Source organism: Pelophylax lessonae (genome assembly GCF_965119305.1).
Source record: "Pelophylax lessonae genome assembly, chromosome: 10".
Lineage (NCBI taxonomy): Eukaryota > Metazoa > Chordata > Amphibia > Anura > Ranidae > Pelophylax > Pelophylax lessonae.
In genome coordinates this window covers 97,010,775-97,035,967 of record NC_138777.1, presented here as the reverse complement: position 1 = coordinate 97,035,967, position 25,193 = coordinate 97,010,775, and the positions used below count along the sequence as shown (strand labels likewise).

At 41.8% G+C, this 25,193-nt stretch overlaps 1 protein-coding gene across 2 annotated transcripts in view; it reads right to left on the bottom strand.

The window, feature by feature from the left end:
- Window positions 1-25,193, bottom strand: part of POLA2 (DNA polymerase alpha 2, accessory subunit) — a 146,616-nt gene that overhangs the window by 97,145 nt on the left and 24,278 nt on the right. For both annotated transcript variants that reach the window (XM_082270916.1, XM_082270917.1), the window contains exons 4-7: window positions 19,333-19,418; window positions 19,128-19,185; window positions 4,586-4,695; window positions 3,924-4,117 (exon numbers count right to left, since the gene is read on the bottom strand). In XM_082270916.1, coding sequence (XP_082127042.1) covers window positions 3,924-4,117; window positions 4,586-4,695; window positions 19,128-19,185; window positions 19,333-19,418 — 448 coding nt within the window. The remainder of the gene's footprint in view (window positions 1-3,923; window positions 4,118-4,585; window positions 4,696-19,127; window positions 19,186-19,332; window positions 19,419-25,193) is intronic.

The following is a 25,193-nucleotide window of genomic DNA, read 5'->3' as shown; positions in this document are numbered from 1 at the left end:
CAGGATGTAGGTACTAGTTATGTGAGCATAGAAAAGCTACATGATTCTGGAATAAGAAAAGGCTAGGCTCCTAATCCCAGATGAAACTGTTGAGAAACTAGTCATGCCAAGAAGGCAACATAAAAATATCATAATAGAGACAAGGATACCCTGTGTCCTGAGAGGTAAAATAAAGGGTTTACAAGAAAACATGTATATTCTCACAGGTTTTACGCATCTTAGATCTTCAAATTCCTGTATTGAGCTAGAAACACCTAGGTCACAAATTTGTTTTAAAGTTAATGTATAGCCCAAACTTTTCTTTTTGGTTTTAGATAGAGTAGGGAAAGGTTTAAATCCGCCAGTTTATGTTTGTGCTGTTGTGTCCTGTTTGAGAGACTTCCCTTTAGTTCATGTCCTGGAGACACAACAGGAAAAAAATCCCTACAGAAGAGGAATTCCTCTCTTAAACAGCTGTCCCCAAAACAAGTGTCTATTAGAACCCCCCCCTGTTATTGTTATGGTAAGAATTCCAACATTTTTGATTTCCTTGGAATTTAGTTTGACTCTGACAGTGATCACCAGGATAATTAGACAAAACAAAAAAAGGTCCAACCCTTCCCTTCTCTATCCAAAACTAAAAAGCTATTACATACACTTTAACTGAACCCTAGCTGATAAGAACCTGGAAATGTCAAGGAGTTTGTCACTTTCGGTTTCAGCTGTCACTTTTGCTGGCTTTTGCTGGCTGATGTGGCCGGAGATGAAGCAAATGGAGCACAACCTTTGCTCTATTAGCTTCAATGGTAGGCAGGGGATAGGTTATTAGACCCGTGAGGTCTCATTAACCACTTCTGGACCGCCCTACGCAGATATCCTGCGTCAGGGCGGCCCTCATGCGCGAAATCACGTACCTGTAGAAGATTTTGTGAACTTTTTATTTTTACATTTTTTTTTTTTTTTATTAGGAATGTTTTATAGCATAAAGTTATATATATATATATTTATTTTTTAATTATTTTTTGTTTTTAGCGCAAGAAAAAAAAAAAATGCAGAGGTGATCTAATCCAACCAAAAGATTGGAAAAAAAAAAGGACATCCATTTTTTTTGGGTACAGCGTTGCACGTCCGCACAATTGTCAGTTAAAAAAGCAGTGCCATATTGCAAAAAAAGGCCTGGTCATGAACGGGGTAAACCTCCCGGGGCTTGAGTGTGTAAAGAGAGCTTGTCACAACAAATACATTGTCAAATACATAATATACATACACCCAAGCATTTAAACGCCACCCCCACGAACACAGATGTTGGAGGCAACTTCGTACAAAAATGTCAAATGCGCTAGACACATTTGGGATCGCTGTGCACACCGTAATGAGATCAATAATTCTACAGGCAACATTCACTCTAAACTGATGACTTGTCATATATTGAAAACTTTGTGTACCAAAGTTTGCCGGTGTGTGTACAATTTCTAGGTTTAACATGTTTGATAATCATTTACTCAGCGCAACCTCATCTTTTGTTTTTGGACAATAAAAAAAAAAAAAGTGTAATATATTGTGCACACTAAAATCAACTTTAGTGTATTTTGTTATGAGAATATGGGTTTGATAGACTGCTGCGTTAATATCATGTAACATAAAAGCTGTATCAGCATTTTATTTTCCAAGATCTCTGCTTTGTAAACGGTGTTTATATGAATAAAAAGACAAAAAAGGTAATACTCCTAATTCTTCCACCTAATGTGCTTTGTCTTCTTTAATCAATACCTGCATACTAGGGGGTACTGAACATTTTCCTATGTACAGTGGGTACGGAAAGTATTCAGACCCCCTTAAATTTTACACTCTTTGTTATATTGCAGCCATTTGCTAAAATCATTTAAGTTCATTCTTCTTCCTCATGAATGTACACATAGCACCCCATACTGACAGAAAAATACAGAATTGTTGACATTGTTGCAGATTTATTAAAAAAGAAAAACTGAAATATCACATGGTCCTAAGTATTCAGACCCTTTGCTGTGACACTCATATATTTAACTCAGGTGCTTTCCATTTCTTCTGATCATCCTTGAGATGGTTCTACACCTTCATTTGAGTCCAGCTGTGTTTGATTATACTGATTGGACTTGATTAGGAAAGCCACACACCTGTCTATATAAGACCTTCCAGATCACAATGCATGTCAGAGCAAATGAGAATCATGAGGTCAAAGGAACTGCCTGAAGAGCTCAGAGACAGAATTGTGGCAAGGCACAGATCTGGCCAAGGTTACAAAAAGATTTCTGCTGCACTTAAGGTTCCTAAGAGCACAGTGGCCTCCATAATCCTCAAATGGAAGACGTTTGGGATGACCAGAACCCTTCCTAGAGCTGGCCGTCCGGCCAAACTGAGCTATCGGGGGAGAAGAGCCTTGGTGAGAGAGGTAAAGAAGAACCCAAAGATCACTGTGGCTGAGCTCCAGAGATGCAGTCAGGAGATGGGAGAAAGTTGTAGAAAGTCAACCATTACTGCAGCCCTCCACCAGTCGGGGCTTTATGGCAGAGTGGCCCGACGGAAGCCTCTCCTCAGTGTAAGACACATGAAAGCCCGCATGGAGTTTGCTAAAAAACACCTGAAGGACTCCAAGATGGTGAGAAATAAGATTCTCTGGTCTGATGAGACCAAAATATAACTTTTTGGCCTTAATTCTAAGCAGTATGTGTGGAGAAAACCAGGCACTGCTCATCACCTGTCCAATACAGTCCCAACAGTGAAGCATGGTGGTGGCAGCATCATGCTGTGGGGGTGTTTTTCAGCTGCTGGGACAGGACGACTGGTTGCAATCGAGGGAAAGATGAATGCGGCCAAGTACAGGGATATCCTGGACAAAAACCTTCTCCAGAGTGCTCTGGACCTCAGACTGGGCCGAAGGTTTACCTTCCAACAAGACAATGACCCTAAGCACACAGCTAAAATAACGAAGGAGTGGCTTCACAACAACTCCGTGACTGTTCTTGAATGGCCCAGCCAGAGCCCTGACTTAAACCCAATTGAGCATCTCTGGAGAGACCTAAAAATGGCTGTCCACCAACGTTTACCATCCAACCTGACAGAACTGGAGAGGATCTGCAAGGAGGAATGGCAGAGGATCCCCAAATCCAGGTGTGAAAGACTTGTTGCATCTTTCCCCAAAAGACTCCTGGCTGTATTAGATCAAAAGGGGGCTTCTACTAAATACTGAGCAAAGGGTCTGAATACTTAGGACCATGTGATATTTCAGTTTTTCTTTTTTAATAAATCTGCAACAATGTCAACAATTCTGTGTTTTTCTGTCAGTATGGGGTGCTATGTGTACATTCATGAGGAAGAAGAATGAACTTAAATGATTTTAGCAAATGGCTGCAATATAACAAAGAGTGAAAAATTTAAGGGGGTCTGAATACTTTCCGTACCCACTGTATACAACAATGATGAACCGCACTGTCCATATTATATACATTAAAGATGTGATTTAGACCCTGATGGTCAAAGGTCAAGACTAGTCAATCAAAAGGTAATGACGGGTTTGGGTGTAATATATATTGAGTTGCATGTGTACAGGTGTAATTTGTTTTCTATATTTTATGGACTTTGGAAGGGTAACGTTTATGCTCATATAAAAACTTTCTATAATTGGATAGTAGGATTTTTTTTCTCTTGTATCCAGGATTCCCTGGAAAAGGTAGGACCTTGAGAGCGGTTTTTATTTTTAGGCAAATTAGCACCTTTTAATGCTATACAGAAAAAGCTCATACCTAGCGCGTGTGTCCAAAGAGTTTGATCACATTTAGCATCTGCTGAACTATTACATAGGACACTACATAACACAGCTTTGGACATCTGAATGCCCCAATAATAAATAGCAATTCTTGGCTTATATTAGTGAATGAGTTCTGGAAAGAAAGCCCTTTTCCTCTTACCATCCCGGATGTCATTCAGCTTCTGGAACATGTATTTATACGGCCTAATCAGAGACTCCTCTTGCACTGTGATAAGTTTTACTAAGGTGTTTCTGCCACTTCCACCACTCCATGATGTTCCCTGTACCTCGCCATAAGAGGTCACCACTTCTCCACGATTTCCTCGAGAGCTGTACTTCTGGGACGGGGTGGCACTATGTGCAATAGAAACAAATAGGCCAAGTTGAAGACTAAATAAGTATGCTAACCTTGTACGTCTAAAATGATAAATGTAGACCTATCACTTCACCAAAATTATAACATTTAACCCTTTCACCATCGAAGGCATAAGAATTACATTGGTGGCAGCACATGGGGTATAAACAAACTACTGGTCACTATTAGCAGCTTGGAGGTGGTTTACTTTCTTCAGTAAGTGTTTGTGATTTGTAGTAGAAGTGATTCAGGCAGCTGTAAAGTCACCAAATAACGTCCACCTCTATGCAGTGTCTGAATAAGTGAAGTGAAACTAAATTTCCACATTGCCTGTAGGGGCATTTGTTTAATCTTCAATTCAAACAGCAGAATACAGCAGGAAGCTAAAAAAAAAAAAAAAAGCCTCAGGGTGGGACCACCAAAAACTCAAGGGAAAGAAGGGGGAGAGAGCTTTTGAAGATCTGTACCTTGGTGAGAAGCTGGATGGTGAGAAGAGAAGATGGGGGCTCCGATTTATGGAGGAGATTCGTTTTGACTGAGGATTCTCTGGAGTAGATAAATTACGTTTTTGTGACCCCTGCAGAAGATTTAAAGAGAAAAGAGGATTCAAGAACTTCAGCATTCAAGGTTGTCTATGAAAATGAAACAAACTGTACTGAATTAAACAAGCACTGAACTATATCCAACTATGAAATTGTTTGTATTATGCTGCCCTATGTAATAAACATGGACACTGACATGCCTCTATCTTTAGAAACATTCCCAGATTCTCAGGTTGGTGCTGCTAAAAGACCAATATACAAATTAAACAATATAATAGCGCACACACACAGAAAAAAAATTGTTTTCAAATCTTGCAAGGCTATTTAAAAACACCTGCTCTTATAAAGTAAAAATAGGGATTTGGTCACACCATATGCCATTTTCCCATGACAGGAGTGAGTAATGCCCTATGGTTTTGAGAAGTGGGATTATTTTCTCTATGAATAGTGTAGGACCCACTGAAAATGGGGTACTTTGACGTAGTGGTGGGCTTAAGCACAGTATGGCCATATGGTGTGACCAAATCCCCATATTTACTTTATAAGAGGAGGTGTTTTTAAATAGCCTTGCAAGATTTGAAAACACATTTTTTTTTCTGTGTATGTGTGCGCTATTATATTTTTCAATCAGGTTATATTGCTACACGTAGGTAATATTAATTCTTACGTTTTTTCTTTTGAGGATGACCATTTCTGATAAAAGTTATACTAGATGTGCGAATGAATGCATTCATGAAAAAGTTTATTAAAAAGTGCTTTGCTCCAGATACTAATCCCATTAAGGCTCACGCTTTAAAAACCTGGAACGAAAAAACAATAAATGGGAGACCTTATTTCCACTCATTTACCACTACAAACTATCCTTTAGAATACTTTTTACCCCACAGGCACCAAAAAACCCACAAATCTTTAGGGCTTGGTTTACCCAAAATAAGAAATTCAAGTTTCCTTGCACTAAATTCTTCTATCTCCAAATGAAATACTACACCATGCGCTCATCCTTCATAACATGTTACACCCATATTCAGGGTGTAACATGTTATGAATGCACTGGCCCCCGTGCCCCCTGATCCTCGCATATTGACAGCAGACCAGGTATTGTCTCCCTGTGTCTGCTGTCACAATAAAAAAAACAAACATGGCTGTGCAGGGCTCCACCCACCTGGCTACATCATTCATTCACAGTCCTCTGTGAATGGAAAATTTGCGGCTGTCAGCTTGTAGTTTTCAATGAACTACCACGGCACTGTGAACCCTGTGGTAGTTCAATGAGTCTTCCTGTCATAATGTATCGGCTTGCTCGTACAAGGTATGAGCAAGCCAATACACTGACAGATCTGCAGGAGACCTGCATGGCATCAGCGATCTGCTGATAGCTGGAGCAATGCTTTTACAGGCTCCAAAAATGAAAAAACAAAAACAAATGCCCATTTTTTTTACCTGCAAAAAATTATGAATTTAATATTTTTTGTCAAAAGGTGAAGTTATGCTTTAACCCTTCTTTTAAGCCTTCATTTACAGCCTTTAGATTTAAATATTTGAACAGGTCTTCATTCAACGGGGATGATATCCATTTTACATTCCTCCCTTCTAACTCGGAGGTTCGCAATATATCATACACACTTGGGAGGAGGAACTGTGTGCATCTCTGGAGGCAGAGGACTTGACCCAAATTTGACAGACAAAATAGACTTTTCTTAATGTGTTTGCCCTGGAGACATAATTAAAGATTGTAATACAAATGGCATCTGGTCCCGTCACACAAATAATCAAATTCACCCCAAAAAATTAACTGCCACAATGCTTCAGGGGATGCAGTGAGAATGGCACCTTTTATCAAATCTGGAAGACATGCTCGTTAGTAAACAAAAGAACACATGGTCTAACACCTACCAAATGTTAAATGCAGTCCTACAAAACTATATTCATGAAGACCAAGATTAGGCCCCTTATTGATCAAGAAAAAAACCTGAAGAGCCAACACATATTGAAACTGGCAATTTGAAAAAAGAGATATGGTCTCCATGGCTCCGCCATTACCTACCCACAGATCCTGATCATAGTTGCCTCAGACTCTACTAAAAGGAGATCCTTCGCATGTACTGGAGGCTCTGAAAAACCTTTACAGTGCCGCTGACTCCCCTTCACTTGCACCTACTTATCTCCTATACAAAATGTATTCGATTTTCTTTTTTTTTTTTTTAACCCAAAAAAGCTCACATAGATGAAGATATGGAATAGATAATCCTGTATTCTGTACTGTGACACCATTTAGGATCATACTTGACAGTGGTGCACCGAAATAGAAACTGAAACCGAAAAACAGATTTTGTTTTTTTTAAATGTAATTAACCCCTTCCGTACCGCGTCATGTCAAATGACGTCGGCACAAATCCTTTCTCGATCCGGGCGGACGTCATATGACGGCGCCCGGATCTCCCCGCTACTGCGTGCCCCCGGGGGCGCGCAGCGCGGCGATCGGGGGTGAGGCTCGTCCCTCGGACTGAGCCCAACCCCGATCAAGGTAAACAGCCAATGAAATTGGCTGTTTACCACGTGATCGGCTGTGTCAATCACAGCCGATCACATGAGCGGCTCCAGCGCGAGCCGCTCGTTCCTTCCTTAATGCGCGCCCTCGGGGGCGCGCAGCGCGGCGATCGGGGACGAGGCTCGTCCCTCGGACAGAGTCGATCCCCAATCTAGGTAAAGAGCCAATGAAATTGGCTCTTTACCACGTGACCGGCTGTGTCCAATCACAGCCGGTCACAAATGTCGTCAGAGAACACGGTAACTAGCTGTCACCGTGTTCTCCTCCTCACACACTGATCCTGTGTGAGGAGGAGATTGTGGTAACAGCTAGTTACCAAGTACAGTGCACCCCAAACACACTGATTGCCCCCCCCCCCAATAAAGAGCACCTGTCACCAGCCCATCAGGTACTCTGATGACAGGTACTCGGGTACTCTGATGGGCTGATGACAGGTACTCGGGTACTCTGACGACAGGCACTCGGGTACTCTGATGACAGGTACTCTGATGGGCTGGTGACAGGTACTCGGGTACTCTGATGACGGGTACTCGGGTACTCTGATGACAGGTACTCGGGTACTCTGATGACAGGTACTCGGGTACTCTGATGATGGGTACTCTGATGACAGGTACTCGGGTACTCTGATGACAGGTACTCGGGTACGCTGATGACGGGTACTCGGGTACTCTGATGACAGGTACTCGGGTACGCTGATGACGGGTACTCGGATACTCTGATGATGGGTACTCGGGTACTCTGACGACAGGTACTCGGGTACTCTGACGACAGGTACTCGGGTACTTTGAATACCCGTCATCGGAGTACCCGAGTACCTGTCACCTACCCATCAGAGTACCCAAGTACCCGTCCCCTGCTCATCAGAGTACCTGACACCTGAAGTACCCGAGTACTTGCCACCTGCTCATCATTACCCATCACTACTCATCAGTACTCATCAGTACCCATCAGTACCTATCACCTATTAGTATCAGTACTGATCATCAGTACCCATCATCAGTACAGTATCAGTATCACCTATCAGTATCAGTACTACTCATCAGTACCTATCACCTGCCTGTCACCTGCCCATAAGAGTACCCGAGTACCTGTCACCTGCCTATCGGAGTACTCGAGTACCTGCCACTTGCTCATCAGTACCAGAGTACCTGTCACCTGCCCAGCAAAGTACCCGAGTACCTGTCACCCTTCATACAGCCACCATGTCCAAGTCCAAAAAGGTTTATATACGTCGTCCGTTTAAACCTAAATACCGGTGTTATGGCAGCAGATAGCTGCCATAACCCTGGTATTATTTTAAACGGTGGACGGTTAGCTTTCCGATAAGGGTGGTCCCAGCGGCGGATTCGCCGCAGGATCACCCTTCCGGGGTGGCGAAAGAGGTGCCCCCCCCCTCCCGCTGCATTCTGGTCCTTTTCCCCGTTTACCGGACCCGCCGGCAGCGGGGAAAACGATCCGGTCCCAGATCCTCACAGACAGGATGTCGAGTGAGGGCAAGCTTGCCCTCACTTGACTCTATGGTCTTGGAGGACCGGAGCTACGGCAAACGTCATTGCCTAGCAACCAGTTTAAAGGTCCCTTTTTTTTTTTTCATTTTATTTAATTTTTTTTTAATTTTTTTTTTTTTATTTTTTCTATCTTTTAGTGTACTTGTGAGATCTGAGGACTTTTTGACCCCAGATCTCACAAAAAAGAGGTCCTGTCGTGCCTATTTCTATTACAAGTAATGTTTACATTTCTTGTAATAGAAATAAAAATGATCATTTTTTTTTTTTTTAAAAAACAGTGTAAAAATAAAAAATAATAAATAAAATAAATAGTAAAAAAAAAAAAAAATTAAAGCGCCCTGTCCCCGCGAGCTCGCGCGCAGAAGCGAACGCATACGGAAACCCCGCCCACATATGTAAACAGTGTTCAAACTACACATGTGAGGTATCGTCGCGATCGTTAGAGCAAGAGCAATAATTTGAGCCCTAGACCTCCTCTGTAACTCTAAGATAGCAACCTGTAGAAATTTTTAAAATGTCGCCTATGGGGATTTTTAAGTACCAAAGTTTGTCACCATTCTGTGAGCGTGCGCAATTTTGAAGCATGACATGTTGGGTATCTATTTACTCGGCGTAACATTATCTTTCACATTATGGAAAACAATTGGGCTAACTTTACTGTTTTCTTATTTTTTAATTAAAAAAAGTGATTTTTTTCCCAAAAAAATGCGTTTGGAAGACCGCTGCGCAAATACGGTGTCATAAAAAATATTGCAATAATCTCCATTTTATTCTCTAGGGTCTCTGCTAAAAAAAAATATATAATGTTTTGGGGTTCTAAGTAGTTTTCTAGCAAAAACAACTGATTTTAGCTTGTAAACACCAAATGTCAAAAATAGGCCTAGGCAAGTGGCTAGGATGCATGATGATGCTCCTTGGATGTTTAGGCCCCTCTATATGGCTAGGCTGTGAAAAAGTCTCACACATGTGGTATTGCCATACTCAGGAGGAGTGGCAGAATGTATTTTGGGGTGTCATTTTTGCTATGTACATGCTATGTGTTAGGAATATTCTATAAATTTACAACTTTGTGTAAAAAAAAATTTTTCTCATTTTTTTCCCCACATTTTCCAAAAACTTGTGGAAAAAAATTACATGTTCAAAGGACCCATAATGCCTCATAGAATATACGTTGGAGTGTTTGCTTTCCAAAATGGGGTCATTTTGTGGACTTTTCCATTGTATTGGTGCTCTAGGGCCTTGAAAAGTGTGATAGGTAGTAAGAAAGTTTTATGTGTATTTATGCTCCTAAAACGCCTTATGGTGCTACTTGGACGTGGAGTCTCTTTTTGTGGCCAGGCTGTGTAAAAGTCTCACACATGTGGTATCACCATACTCAGAAGGAGTAGCAGAATGAATTTTGGGGTGTCATTTTTGCTGTGTACATGCTATGTGTTAGAAATAGCTTATAAATTGACAACGTTTTGGGAAAAAAAAAGAAAAAAAAAATGTTTTCTTCATTTTCCCAAGAATTGTGGGAAAAAATTATAACTTCAAAAAACTCACCATGCCTCTTACTAAATACCTTGGACTGTCTACTTTACAAAAAGGGGTCATTTGGGGGGTATTTGTACTGTCCTGACATTTCAGGGCCTCAAGAAAGGAGATAGGCCATCAGTACATCTGGTGTGATAAATTTTCAGTAATTGGTACCATAGCTTCTAGACTCAATAACTTTCACACAGACTAAATAATATACACTAATTTGGGTTAATTTTACCAGAGATATGTAGCAGTATAAATTTTGGCCCAAATGTATGAAGAAAAATTAATTTTTTGCAAAATTTTATAATAGAAACTAAAAAAAAGTGTTTTTTTTGCAAAATTTTTGCTCTTTTTTTGCTTATATCACGAAAAAAAAAACCCCAGTTGTGATCAAATACCACCAAAAGAAAGCTCTATTTGTGTGAAAAAAATGATAAAAATTTTGTTTGGTTACAGTGTAGCATGACTGAGCAATTGTCATTCAAAGTGTGAGAGTGCTGAAAGCTGAAAATTGGTCTGGGCAGGAAGGGGGTCTAACTGCTCTGTATGGAAGCGGTTAATGTGGCTGGCATTTTTGCATTGAAGTCAACTGTGAGCAGTTTGTGCATTGAAGTCAATGGGGAGCGCGTTTTTTTTTGCATTGAAATTAATGTGGAGCGTTTTTGTTTGCACTGAAGTCAATGCTGAGCGTTTTTGCATTGAAGTAAATTGGGGAGCATTTTTTGCACTGTAGTCAGAGGAGGAATGTTTTTTGCACTGTAGTCAGAGGAGGAATGTTTTTTGCACTGAAGTCAATGCTGAGCTTTTTTGCATTGAAGTAAATTGGGGAGCATTTTTTGCACTGAAGTCAATGGGGAGAGTTTTTTTGCATTGAAATTATGGGGAGCGTTGTTTGCATTGAAATTAATGGGGAGCATGTTTGCATTGAAGTCAATGGGGAGCGTTTTTTTTGCATTGAAATTATTGGGGATCGTTTTTTTGCACTGAAGTTGATGGGGAGCATTTTTTTTGCACTGAAGTTGATGGGGAGCATTTTTTGCACTGAAGTCAATGCTGAGCGTTTTTGCATTGAAGTAAATTGGGGAGCGTTTTTTGCACTGAAGTCAATGTGGAGCGTTTTTTGCAATGAAATTAATGGGGAGTGTTTTTTGCACTGAAGTGAAAGCTGAGCGTTTTTGCATTGAAGTCAACTGGGGAGCATTTTTTGCACTGAAGTCAATGGGGAGCATTTTTGCACTGAAGTAAATGAGGTGCGTTTTTGCATTGAAGTCAATGCGGAGCGTTTTTGCATTGAAGTCAATGGAACGCAAATTCGAATTTAAGTCAGTAGGGGGGCGTTTCTGCACTGAAGTCAATGGGACGCGATTTTGCATTGATGTCAATGGGACACGATTTTGCATTGAAGTCAGTGGAATGTGATTTTGCATTAAAGCCAGAGGGACGCAATTTTGCACTGAAGCCACTTTGAAGCGATTCTGCATTAAAGTCAATGTGATGCAGCATGCCATTATCGTCACTTTTTTTTTGTTTTCTTTCTATTGACAAAACACTGATAACCCATATTCTCGTCCAATAATTTTCAGCGGCCGAAATTTCGGTGCATCCCTATTACTCAACTGTTAACGACTAGGTTAATATGTTCCGATCAATGTGCGATCGGAAGGTTCTTTCAGCAGTTCACATCCCAGGGGTGGAGAACTGGCAGGCGGATTACCTGAGTTTATGTAAAGAAATCAGGTGCGCTGCCCTAGTGCATATGTGCAACATACAAAATGATGCAAACAAATAAACCAAAAATGCAATAATAATGCAAAAAAATGAAAACGTATGCAATTCGTGTAAAACAAAAAATGTCCAGAAGGTGACTAGTGATACACCAATGTGCAATAAACGTCCATGTTATAAGTCCATAAATAAAGTGCAAAAAATGGTGACATAAGCTTCCAGCTTGGGGAAAGGTGAACTGTGATTGGAAGGTGCAAAGTCCCACCACCAGCTTGGCCTCTTACCAGAAGTTAAACGTTAAGGGCATATATGAATATGACCGCTCCAAAGGTCATGCAGCCAGGTAGAAAAGTTCCCAGAAATACAGAAGGCACTCTGACACACTCGTGCTCCCTAGACTCTTACCGGACAAAAGCCAAACAAGAAGCCTGGTTCTATGGTGATGAGTGGTCCTGCCGGGGGTTACTGGACTCTAGGATGGCTGATGTAGTCCTCGTGTCCAAGAGGAACAGACCCAGTCAGAAAGCCTGACGAAAGAAGATCCTGCCAAAGGTGACTAGACTCTGATTGGCTGCTACATCAGCCATCCTAGAGTATTTCTGGGAACTTTTCTACCTGGCTGCATGACCTTTGGAGCGGTCATATTCATATATGCCCTTAACGTTTAACTTCTGGTAAGAGGCCAAGCTGGTGGTGGGACTTTGCACCTTCCAATCACAGTTCACCTTTCCCCAAGCTGGAAGCTTATGTCACCATTTTTTGCACTTTATTTATGGACTTATAACATGGACGTTTATTGCACATTGGTGTATCACTAGTCACCTTCTGGACATTTTTTGTTTTACACGAATTGCATACGTTTTCATTTTTTTGCATTATTATTGCATTTTTGGTTTATTTGTTTGCATCATTTTGTATGTTGCACATATGCACTAGGGCAGCGCACCTGATTTCTTTACATATTCTACAACATACACTCTAAGGTAGCAGCACACCCTATATTGAATCAGCGCACTTTCCTACCCACCAGATTACCTGAGTTGTCAGACTCTGGAACAGGGAGAATGGTCCCTGCATCCGGAGGTCTTTTGCCTCCAGTGTGCCCGATGGGGAACTCCGGAGATGGATCTGCTTGCATCTCGTCTAAACAGAAAAGTAGAGCAGTTTGTGGCCAGGGCTCGAGATCCTCTGGACACACTGGTGGTGCCTTGGAGCCGTTATCGGCTGGTCTATGCCTCTGGGTTTTTTCCTTTTTGCTAAACAAATAAAAAAAGACCGAAAAGTTTGAAAAAAAAAAAGTTTTTTGTTTAGGTTATACAATTTTGTAAATAAATAAGTTTTTTCCTGCACTGAGGAGACTGCACTGACAGGCACTGATGAGGAGGCACTTATGGGGTGGCACTGATGGGGTGGCATTGATAGGTAGCATAGATATGCAGCATTGGTGGGCACTGATAGGCGGCATTGATCGGCACTGATAGGCGGCACTGACGGGCACTGATAGGCGGCACTGGTGGGCAATAATGGGCACTGGTGGACGACACTGAAAGATGGCAATGATGGGCACTTGTGGGCAGCACTGATAGGGAGGGCACTGGTGGGCAGCACTGATGGGGAGGGCAATGGGGGGCTCCCTGAGCCCTGATTGCCATCCCTGGTGGCCATAGTGGGCATCCCTGGGGTCATAGGTGGGCATCCCTGGGGTCATAGTGGGCATCCCTGGTGGTTCTAGTGGCATCCCCCCCCCCCCCCCCGAGGGTCTGCACTGGTAATCAATGATCTGATTACCAGTGCAGACCCCCCCCCCTGTCAGGGGAGCTGCCGATCGGCGCTCCTTTACTCGTGCCTGTCAGGCACGAACTAAGGAAAGCCGATCAACGGCTGTTCCTGTTTACTATGTGACCAGCCGTGATTGGACACGGCTGATCACATGGTAAAGAGCTACGTCAGTAGTCTCTTTACCGAGATCGGAGATGCAGGGTGTCAGGCTGACACCTCGCATCACCGATCGCCGCTCTGCACGCCCCCCGGGGAGCGTGCAGAGCTGTATTATCCTGCCGCCGTCATATGACGTCCGGTCAGGATAATACAACCACATTCCCGCCGTCAATCTGTTATAGGGCGGGCGGGAAGTGGTTAAGCTTAGGATCCCAGACCGATATCATTTATAAAAAGGTATTAAAAAGTAAGGGTCCCAACACTGAACCTTGGGGTACACCACTGATAACCTTAGACCATTCAGAGTAAGAATCATTAACCACTACTTTCTGAATTTTATCTTTTAGACAATTTTCTATCCATTTACAAACTGATCTTTCCAAGCCTGTAGACTTTACCTTACACATTAGCCGTGTGTGGGGAACTGTGTCAAACGCTTTTGCGAAATCCAAGTATACCACCTCTCCACAGCCACCCCTCTGTCCAAGGTTTTACTTACCTCCTCATAAAAAGAAATCAGGTTTGTTTGACAACTTCTGTCTTTCATGAATCCATGCTGTCTGTTGCTTAGAATATTTTTTTTCCAGCAAGAACTCGTCTATGTGGTCTTTTATTAAACTCTCCAGTATATTCCCGACTATAGAAGTTAAACAGGTCTACAGTTACTTGGCAAAGACTTTGATCCCTTTTTAAATATAGGCACCACATTGGCCCTAGGCCAATCCAGTGGTACTATTCCAGTCCTTAATGAGTCCCTAAAAATTAGAAACAAAGGCTTTGAAATTACAGCACTTAATTCTTTTAGGATGCGTGGGTGGATGCCATCTGGTCCAGGCACTTTATCCACCCTTATTCTGTCTAAATATTTCTGGACCATATCACTTTTGAGCCATTGTGGATCATTTGGGGCTGTGTCAATACCATCCTCATTATGGGAGCTTCCCCATGCTCTTTGTATACGCAGAGCTGAAGAAAGTATTTAATAAATTTGCCTTCTCTTTGTCCCCAGTCACCCACTCCTGATTATTTTGTAAAGGGCCTACATGCTCACACCTAACCTTTTTACTATTAATATATTTGAAGATTCTTTTGGGGTTTGTCCTACTATCTTTTGCAATCTGTCCCTCATTTTAAATTTTTGCGCCCTAATTTCCTTTTTAGATATTCTGTTCTATTTGTAACAATTAAACAGCGATAGCGTTCCTTAATTTTTATATTTCTTAAAGCTCTTTTCTTAATATGTATAGCTTAGATAGGATAGTATAGTAAATCTTATTTACTTGTTTTAATTTTTTTTTTTACATTTCTTCAGTTACTTACCGGTTTCTTGTAGTAAATGCTACATGAATAACTTGCCCTTACTCAAGATGGCAACAACCAAAAATGCTTGGAGGTGTTTTTTCTCAACAAAACAAGGCATGGGGACATAGATAGATGGGGGAGATTTCTTTGAATTTTAAAAATGAATTAAATAGCGTTTTTAGTTTGTGGTACTCAGATACAGTGAAGATCGGCTTTAAATGTAATTAAAACAAAATAAATCAAATGCAAAATCACAATCTAATAACAGAGACGAGGACAAGTATTTTTGTTTGAACAGAGCTCTTTTTTCGGCACACACATAAGATAATGGATGGATAAATGCATATCTGGCACGGTGATAACTAATTCAGATGATCACATTCTTTTTTAAATCTGGTACCCGTAGTATGCATTTATGTGACTAACATATGCATTATGGTTGGTTTAATGGGAATGTTTTTGTATCATACAGTTTTACCTATAGATTAATCACTGCACATTATAGATTGTGTCAATTGGAACTTCAAAATGTGTATCTGTCTAGGACAGGGGTGTCAGCACAAGCATTATGGTTGTCCTCAAAGGGCCGGTTTTATCTGTAAAACTACATACATTTATGCAGGGCTTTTTTGTTCTCAGAGAATAGGTGCAGGAACTTAACCACACCCCCCATTTAACTGCATTAAACTATGGGCATTGCCAAATTGCAATAGTAGGAGGATCTTAAACAGTTCTGGACCGGAAGGATTTACCCTCTTAATGACCAGGGCATTTTTTGGTGATTCGGCACTGCGTTACTTTAACGGAAAATTGTGCAGTCGTGCGACACTACCAAAATAAAAGTGATGTCCTTTTTTTCCCACAAATAGAGCTTACTTTTGGTGGTATTTGATCACCTGCGATTTTTTGTTTCTGCGCTATAAACAAAAAAAAAAAGACAACTCTGAAAAAAAAAAAAAAAACACAATATTTTTCACTTTCTGCTATATAACATTTCCAAAAAAAAAAAAAATCTAAATTTTTCATCCTTTTAGGCCAATTTATATTCTGTTACATATTTTTGGTAAAAAGTTGCAATAAGCCTTTTGATTGATTTTGATTGCTTTGTGCAAAAGTTATCGCATCTACAAACTAGGGAAAACATTGATGTCATTTTTATTTATTTATTTTTTTACTAGTAATGGTGGCGATCTGCGATTTTTAGCAGGACTGCGACATTGCGGCGGACAGATCGGACTCCTAACTGACATTTTGGACACTTTCGGGGGGACCAGTGACATTGTAATTAGTGCTAAAAATATGCACTGTTACTGTAATAATGACATTGGCAGGGAAGGGGTTAACCTAGGGGTGATCAAAGGGTTAAGTGTGAGCCTAGGGGAATGTTTACTAACTGTATGGGGGATGGGCTTGTGAAATGACCACAGAGACCTGTGATCCTATATAGAAGGATCACAGGAGCTCTGATCTTTTCAGAGAGAAGAACGGTCAGCTGTGTTTACACAGCTGACCGGTGTTCTCTCTCAACGGGGACCGATTGAAGGTGCCCGGCAGCAATCATGGCCGCCGGTCCCATGCATCGGCATCCCCGCTGCCTACTGGCACCACACTCGCAACCACGTTGTTTTCGCACAGTCGAGCCAGCCTGTTGCAGTAAAACTGGGGCGGTTGGTCGGCAAGTGGTTAAAGGGGCTCCCTTATCTGAAAGCAGTAAGCTACTTTCAAAGAGGTTTCAACTGCCCAGGTTATTTGTAGATCTCATCAAAAGGTCCCCCTTATAAGGAGTAGCCCCCCCTCCCCCCCCAAGAAGAATTTGGAGGCATACTATCTGAAAGATGAGAAAATGCTAATAGTGATAAATATTCTTGGAAGGGATATTAACCAAGGTATTTTGCAGCTGTCTGTTGTATACTTTAAGGACTCTTCCGTTACATTTTCAGTTTTTCTCTGAACAGGATTGAGACTTTTCTTATACTGCTTTATTAGCGAAATACAGCTATTTCTTCTGGGATATCTTCGTTATGTGGGTCTAAACTACCCCTGGGATTAAAGCAACCCACCCCCAGCCTGGGAGAGATACAGCACTATATGTCAGCAGAGTTCAGCTTGACGAAAGAAGGGCTCGATAGCCCCAGGCAAGGATTTGTAGGGAGGCCAAGTGTGGAGAAACGTGGACCTACAGTGGAGAACCACACAACGGGAACAATTTCCCAGGTTTTGGAAACAAGCCACCAGTCCCTCTATTGTAGATTGGAAGAAGGAGGTGGATGCTACTATGGAGGCGTTGGATATATTCTATCAAAGACCAATATGATAGATTTAAAGATATCTGATCTGGTCAGGCTGGATGTATTATTCCTCAGAGATCTTAGCAGACTAAGTGTAACCCCCATAATGATTGATAATATGATAGCCTTTGCCTCATATTCACTCTTCACTTCTGTCAAAAACAGGTACATGTTCCCCCCTCCCCCCTGAAAGGTGCCAAATGTGGCACCGGGGGGGGGGGGGGGGGGGAAGCAAATGAGCGGAAGTTCCACTTTTGGGTGGAATTCTGCTTTCAGGTCAGATTCACTTTAAGGCCTCATTCACACTTGTGCAACTTGGCATGTAACTTTGGACCTCAAAGTCTCATGACAAGTCACACTCTATGTTTCCTAATGAGTACCATTCATTTCTGTGCAACTTAAAGTTGCAGCAACTTTAGGGTAGTTCCTGCAGGACTTTGGTCTGACCTTCATGCGACCTGAGGGCCATAGACTTCAATGTAAACCTTCAAAAGTCGCATAAACGTCGCACCTGCATGATATATGTGGTCAAAGTCAGAGTCGCAACAAAGTTGTACTTATCCAACATCGCACTGTAAAGTTGCAATGGAAATTGCACGATTTTTAAGTCGCACAAGTGTAAATGGACTCTAAAAATGTACAACTGACTGATAAGACATGGCTCAAAATTTTAAGTTCTTAGCCCCTAGCCAGGCCTTAAGAGTTACTTGATGCCAGTTGCCCCACCCCTAATTCTGACCCCGAACACACTCTCCTAAATTAACTCATGAAATGACACTGGTAAATGTTTAATGCAGAGTTAAAGTTACAAACATAAATATTAACAACTTTAACAATAATAACATAAAGCATATCTGTACCCATCAGTGGAGCCTTATCAGTGCCCATCTTTGCTGCATATTAGTGCCACCTCATCAGTGGCCATTAGTGTAGCCTATAATTGCCTGTCATTGCCCATAAGTGCAACCTTGTCAGTGCCCATCAGTGCAGCAAGGGGAAATCGGGAGAAGAGCCAGCCTGGATCACACAGAGCAGGGATCACCTCCTGGAACACAGCTTAAAGACAAAACACCGGCCGCTGTAAAAAGTCCTGCCTCCTGGACCGTCACTGAACTAGTCTGCAGTCTATCATAAGAGCCGGTCCAGGAGGTGGAACTTTGTTTGGCATTGGCCGGCATTTCATCTCTAAGCTGTGTCACTGTGAGAGATCCCTGCTCTGTGTGATCAGGCCCGCTCTCCAACTGACAGTTTCCTGGCTGATGGTTTCTGGCAAAAGCACTTTGCCTTTTTTTGCGGGAGCCCTCTCTCCGGGCCGCTCTGATTGCTGCACAAGTTTCACTAGATGCTGTCAGCCAGGAAACTGTCAACCCAGTCTGCCCCTGCTCCACACTCGTCCTCTGCTAATTTCCACTCGCCCAAATGCGAGGCGAGTGGAAATATTGAGGGCTGTGATAAGACATTACCCTTGGGAGGTTGACTGCGGCTGGCACAATCAATTGCCTTCAAATGTGCTCATTAAGCAGCCATAGTTGTGAATTTTTGCGACACAAACTGCAAAAATCAGCGTATACTGTCCATTTTATTTTTACGAGCACTCTTTAACTAGTGTAAATTCTGTACTTTTCAAGACCTACCTTTGCAGGTGTGCAATAAGCATCCAATAGGTTCTCTTCTTCAGTCTCCACCTCAATACTATGAGAAAATGTAAAGGATGCTTACATCGCAAATACGGAGATTACACAAGCAACCATAGAGACATAGGACAAAGCACACAGAATGTTTGTTTTTAAACTAATGAATAATGTGCATATTGAATCATGCTAAAAGAAAAAAGGATACAGCTCTTGAATGCTGTTAAAATCCCTACTGCCACAGTGTTTATCTTTCTTCACACTTGGGCGTTTCACATTTCTTTTATTCAGAACCTAAAAGAAATAGTAAAAAAAAAAAAAACGTACAAATAATTATCTCGTGAGATTTACCTGAATAATGCATTATCCAAAAGGACCAAAGATCAGTAGAGACATCAAAAAATATTATGGACCTCATTAAGTGAGGCAATCCAAACCAATTTATATAAAAGCAAGAATTTTTTTTTAAAACATACAGATACTTGAAAATCTGCAATCCCAGAATCAGTTACATTTTGTCACTATTAACGTAGAAATGCTTTATGTTAGCATCCCACATGACAAACGAGTAGCTGCTATTAGATAAATTCTTCAACAAAGAAGCACCTATGAGTGGAAGTTTAATGCCTTTGTGTTTTTGTTTCAAGGTTCCCACTACCTCCAGGTACAGGGCGTGGTTATGGGGACTTGCTGCGCACCCACCTACGCAAACCAGTACCTGGGGGAGCGGGAAAAAGACTTCTTAGCAGATGACTCATTATCTATGTACACTCGACACATCACTTTGTGGCAGAGGTACATAGAGGATACCCATTGTGTAGGATGGTCCTGAATCCAAATAAAATCATGCCTGGATTGTATGAATCATAACAACCTGAACTTGTTTTTTACAATGACATATGGTTTTTATAGAGTACATTTCTTGGATATCTGCATTTCCAAGGAAAAAAATGATGCCCTTTTGATATGGCTTTTCAGGAAGGAAACTGCCGGCAACACTGTTACATGCCAACAGTTTCCACCCTGAGCCCCTTGAAAAAAATCTACACCTTGCAGTCAGTTTCTGCTGATTAAACGTAATTGTACTACCAATGAAGATTTCCTAAGGGAAGCAAATGAATCAACCCAAAGATTACTTACCAGGGGCTAAACTAAGTCCTCTCTAAAAAAAGGCCTTTAATCGGGTCAAATATACTGAGAGGAAAGACCTTATTTTCAAATGACTAACAAAAAGGACAATGTTACAATAGGAGATATTCAAATGAACATGAGAAGCTAAGGAAAAGTCTCCAAAAACATTGGTCCATCCTCACTGAGGACCCTACCTTGGTGGGTCTGGTTACCAAAAATCCCCTTACTACATACAAGAAGGCAGGATCTTGGAGAAAAATTTACTCAAAGTGAATATAAAGGAGAAACAAGACTAGACCCCTGTAAGACACATGCTCTCTTTGCCCAGTAATAGAAGTAAAAAACACACAACTCTACCTAATGGTAAAACGATTTTATACAAAACTTTTTGCAAATTGTAAAACCAAGGGTGTTGTATACTTAATGCAGTGCCAATGTGGCTACTTTTATGTAGGGAAGAAACGACAAGAATTGGGACAAAGAGTCAGCAAACGCCTACATAGTATGAAAATTGGTAACCTATACCTACATCCGGGCCGACATGTTGCTAAACATCATAAATATATAATGCCAGAGGTCAGGGTTTATGGTGTTAGACCGGGTCCATATTTCAATTAGAGGGGGGAATTGGAACAAGAACCTTCTCCAGCGCAAAATGCGCTGGATTAGGTACCTGAATGCTACAACCACCCCCCCCCTTCCCGGGCCTCAATGAAAATGAAAGCTTTAGACCATTCAATTCAGGCAAAACAGACTGACTCTTGTGTAATCAGGCTTCAAATGTAGGATCTAAGAGGTAGGAATTATTCTATAACAGTATTTTGAGCTCCTTTCTCATTCTCCTCTTCTTTTTCCTTTTTTTTTTTCCTTGGGGTTTAGACATACACCTTTGGGGTATTATATTTTTCTATTTGTTTGCATACTAATATATGCTTGTTGTTTCTTCCAATGGCCAATTGTACTGGCATGAATGCACCCATGGGACTGAAGAAGAATGTTTCCTTCTTTGCTGCAAAGACCAGTGATTGCACCTGACACAGGAAGGCCCCCACACTGTGGTGATGGGGGTTCGCTTTATTCTCTGGTGTAGCTGCATACGAGTAGCGAAACCTCAGTTTTCCTTCCTCGTTTTCAGCTGCTAGAGAAATTTCCTGTGTCGGCGGCTCTTTTCTGCAATATACCCACGGTCTCCGAATGTTGTCATCATGGAGACCGGATGTGACGCGGCGGCGCGTGACGTCATTACGACGCGCATGCGCACCGCATAAATGGAGACGCCGGGGTTCGGGCTCTGATGCCATTTTCTCCCCCCCCCCCCCACTCGGATGAGGAGAATTACATTCTGCATCAGTGGAACGAGCTCAGGGACAGCTATTGCAGTCCCCTCTGTCCCTTAGTTAGTTGACAGCAGATGTGGAAGAACCCAAGAGATGTCACAGTAAGTACTGGACATCTCTTCCCTTTCCTGCACCCCTGTATTCCATCATCAGCCTTGAACCTTTTCATTTATAAGGCTCTGATATTCCTTTTCTCTTTTTTCATATAACTTTTTGAGGTTGGGCATTGGAATAGGATATGCTTTCCAGCGATCCTAGTTGCAACACTGTGGGTTAATCGTAGCTTGTGGGCCTTCTATCCTATAGGAGCACTCAAACGAATGGGTCATTTACATTATGGAAGCCTTTTTTCAACTTTAGATGTTAATTCAATGTTGGTGAATATATTTTTATAGCACGCAACTTTAATGTAATTATTCTATATTGCAGAAGTGGCAGAATAATCCCTGAAGAATTTGTTACATATTTTGAAACGTGTTGGATATTTCCCTCTCTGTGAAACATCTATGCTGTTACCCTTTATGGATTTGGACTGCAGCCAGTTGGGGAATGGCACTTTGTAAGTGATATACAATTTTTTGTTCATATGGTCTTCTAGGTCTACAAACGCATATGCTTTTATACAAAAAAAATGGTAATTTTTATTTATTTTTTTTATTTAAATGCTTCAGCCCCAAAAGGTTTTACACCCTTAATGACCAGGCCATTTTTTTGCGATTCGGCACTGCGTTAATTTAATGGAAAATTGCGTGGTCGTGCGACGCTGTCCCCAAATACAATTGATGTCCTTTTTTTCCCACAAATAGAGATTTCTTTTGGTTGTATTTGATCACCTCTGCGGTTTTTAGATTTTGCGCTATAAACAAAATAAGAGCGACAATTTTGAAAAAAAAAAAAAAACAACACGCCATATTTTTGACTTCCTGCTATAAAATATTCCCAATAAAAAAAAATTTTAAAATTAAATTTTTTTTAACACAGTTTAGTCCAATTTGTATTCTGCTACATATTTTTAGTAAAAAAATAAAAATCCCAAAAAGCGTATTTTAATTGGTTTGCGCAAAAGTTATAACGTTTACAAACTACAGCGATCAGCGATTTTTAGCGGGACTGCGACATTACGGCGGACAGATCGGACCCCTAACTGACACTTTTTGGGGACCAGTGACATTAATACAGTAATCAGTGCTAAATATTATGCACTGTTACTGTATAAATGACACTGGCAGGGAAGGGGCCAATACTGGGGGTGATCAAAGGGGTTAAATGTATGCCTAAAGTGCTTGCTCACTGTGGGGGGGGGTGGTTCTGTGACAGGCACAGGGATTGCGGTTTCAGCTTAGCTGAAACCGCTGATCTCTCCCTGCCTGTCTGACAGAAGATCCGCCTGCTTTGTTTACATAAGCAGGCGGGTCTTCGGTCAGTTTCCCTGATGATTGCGGGAGGGCAGCGGCAATCGCTGCCGCTCCTCCCGCTGTGTCTAAACACAGCGGGAGCCCGTGCACCGCCAAAACCACGTGCACAAAATCACGTAGCACTACGTGATTTTTCGCAGCCGAGCTGTCCTGCCGCAGTAATACTACAGCAGGCAGTCGGCAAGTGGTTAAATAAAATATTTGCTTTTAATTAAATTTATTTGGATTGCCTCTAAAATCTCACTTAACTACTTGCCGACCGCCGCAAGTAAATTTACTGCGGCGGTCAGCCCCGGCCAGGCAGAGTGACGTTAATTAACGTCACTCCTTTTAGAGCCAATAGCGGGCGAGCGCGCGCCCGCCTCGGCTCGTTCATGGAGGAGTGCGGGAGTGTGACTGGCGGACCTGATGTCCGCCGGTCACACTACGATCGCCGGTACAGCGGGAGAAAGACAGAGCGGCTTATGTAAACAAGCCGCCTGTCATTCTCCCCTGTGTAAAAATGAAGATCAGACGGTTCTACTATTGTTTTTACACTAGTAGACCTGTCCCTGCACAGTTAGAAACACGCCCCTAGGACACACTTAACCCCTCCCTCTCCAATACAGTTAACCCCTTCCCTGCCAGTGTCATTTTTGCAGTAACAGTGCATATATATAGCACTGATTATTGCAGTAATGTCACTGGTACCCCCAAAAGTGTCAAAAATGTCAGTCTAGGGTCCGATCTGTCCGCCGCAATGTCGCAGTACCGAAAAAAAAAAAAAAAAAAATCGCAGATCGCCGCCATTATTTGTTAAAAAAAACACCAAAAATGACAAAAATCTTTCCCTTTGTTAGTAAACGCGATAACTTTTGCGCAAACCAATCAAAATACGCTTTTTGCGATTTTTTTAACCAAACATATGTAGCGTAAAACAATTTGGCCGAAAATGTTAAAAAATTTTGATTTTTACAATTTTTTTTGTGGGGAATTTCATATAAAAAAAAAGTGAAAAATATTGTTATTTTTGCAAAATTTACGCTCTTTTTTTGTTTATTGCGCATGATCAAAAAAAAAAAAAAAAAAAAAAAAAAAAAAAATCGCACAGGTGATCAAATACCACCAAAAGAAAGCTCTGTTTGTGGGAAAAAAAGGACGTGAAATTCGTTTAGGTACAGCGTCGCACGACCGCGCAATTGTCCGTTAAAGTCACGCAGTAAAAAAAAAAAAAAAAAAAAATCGCAAAAAAAACCCTGGTCAGGAAGGGGGTAAAATCTTCCGGGGCTTAAGTGGTTAAGGGGGTCCAAAATACTTTTTGATGATTAACCAGGGATGATGGCAATCACACTTCTACCCCGTGAGTCACTTCATTTTTAAAGCGGAGTTCCACCCTGGATTTTTTTTTTTTTTTTTTTTAATACCCCCGGGACAGTCAGGGCTAGTGCATTCCACAATGGCTAGCCTCTGATCTGTCCCGGGTTGCACTTACCTGCAAGACGAAATACTTACCTTGCAAACGTCTTGTCCAGCGCTGCCATCTCAGATGTGGGCAGCTTGAAGCCAGCGCGTCCTCTTCGGCGTCTTCTTCCGCCTTCTGTGGTCCCACGATGCTCTGCGCCGGCCCCGACGTCACTTCCGGGTCGCGCGCGTCACCCCTCCACAGCTTCTGGGCATGCCCAGAAGCTGTTTAGAAGGGGATGACGCGCGCGACCCGGAACTGACGTCGGGGCCGGTGCAGGCGCAATGATTCCTGGGAGCTATGACGTTCAGCTCCCAGGAATCATTGCAGAGCCAGGAAGTGACGACGGGCCGCGGCCGAGGAAGGAGGAAGAAGGAAGTAAGGTAAGTATATTTTCTTCGCTACGAGGTAAGTAAAAAAAAAAAAAATATGCGATTATCCATTTCTTTTTCAGGTGACCCGGAGCGAGAAGATGGAGGTAAGTATAAAAATAGGGTGGAACTCCACTTTAAGATCAGTAGAGACTACCTTTTGTAAACTGCAATTCACCCCAAACAACAGCCCAGGAGAGATGATCATGCCAGGGGTGCAATAGTCATCTCAGGAGGACAATGCAGCTGTGTGGTTTTAAAACATAAGGAACCGCACTACACTGTCACCCTATTGCACAAACTTGAAGGATATTACTTACAGGTAATACAATTATATTACAGGAGACAGGGTTAATCCTGCTGACAGGGTTCAT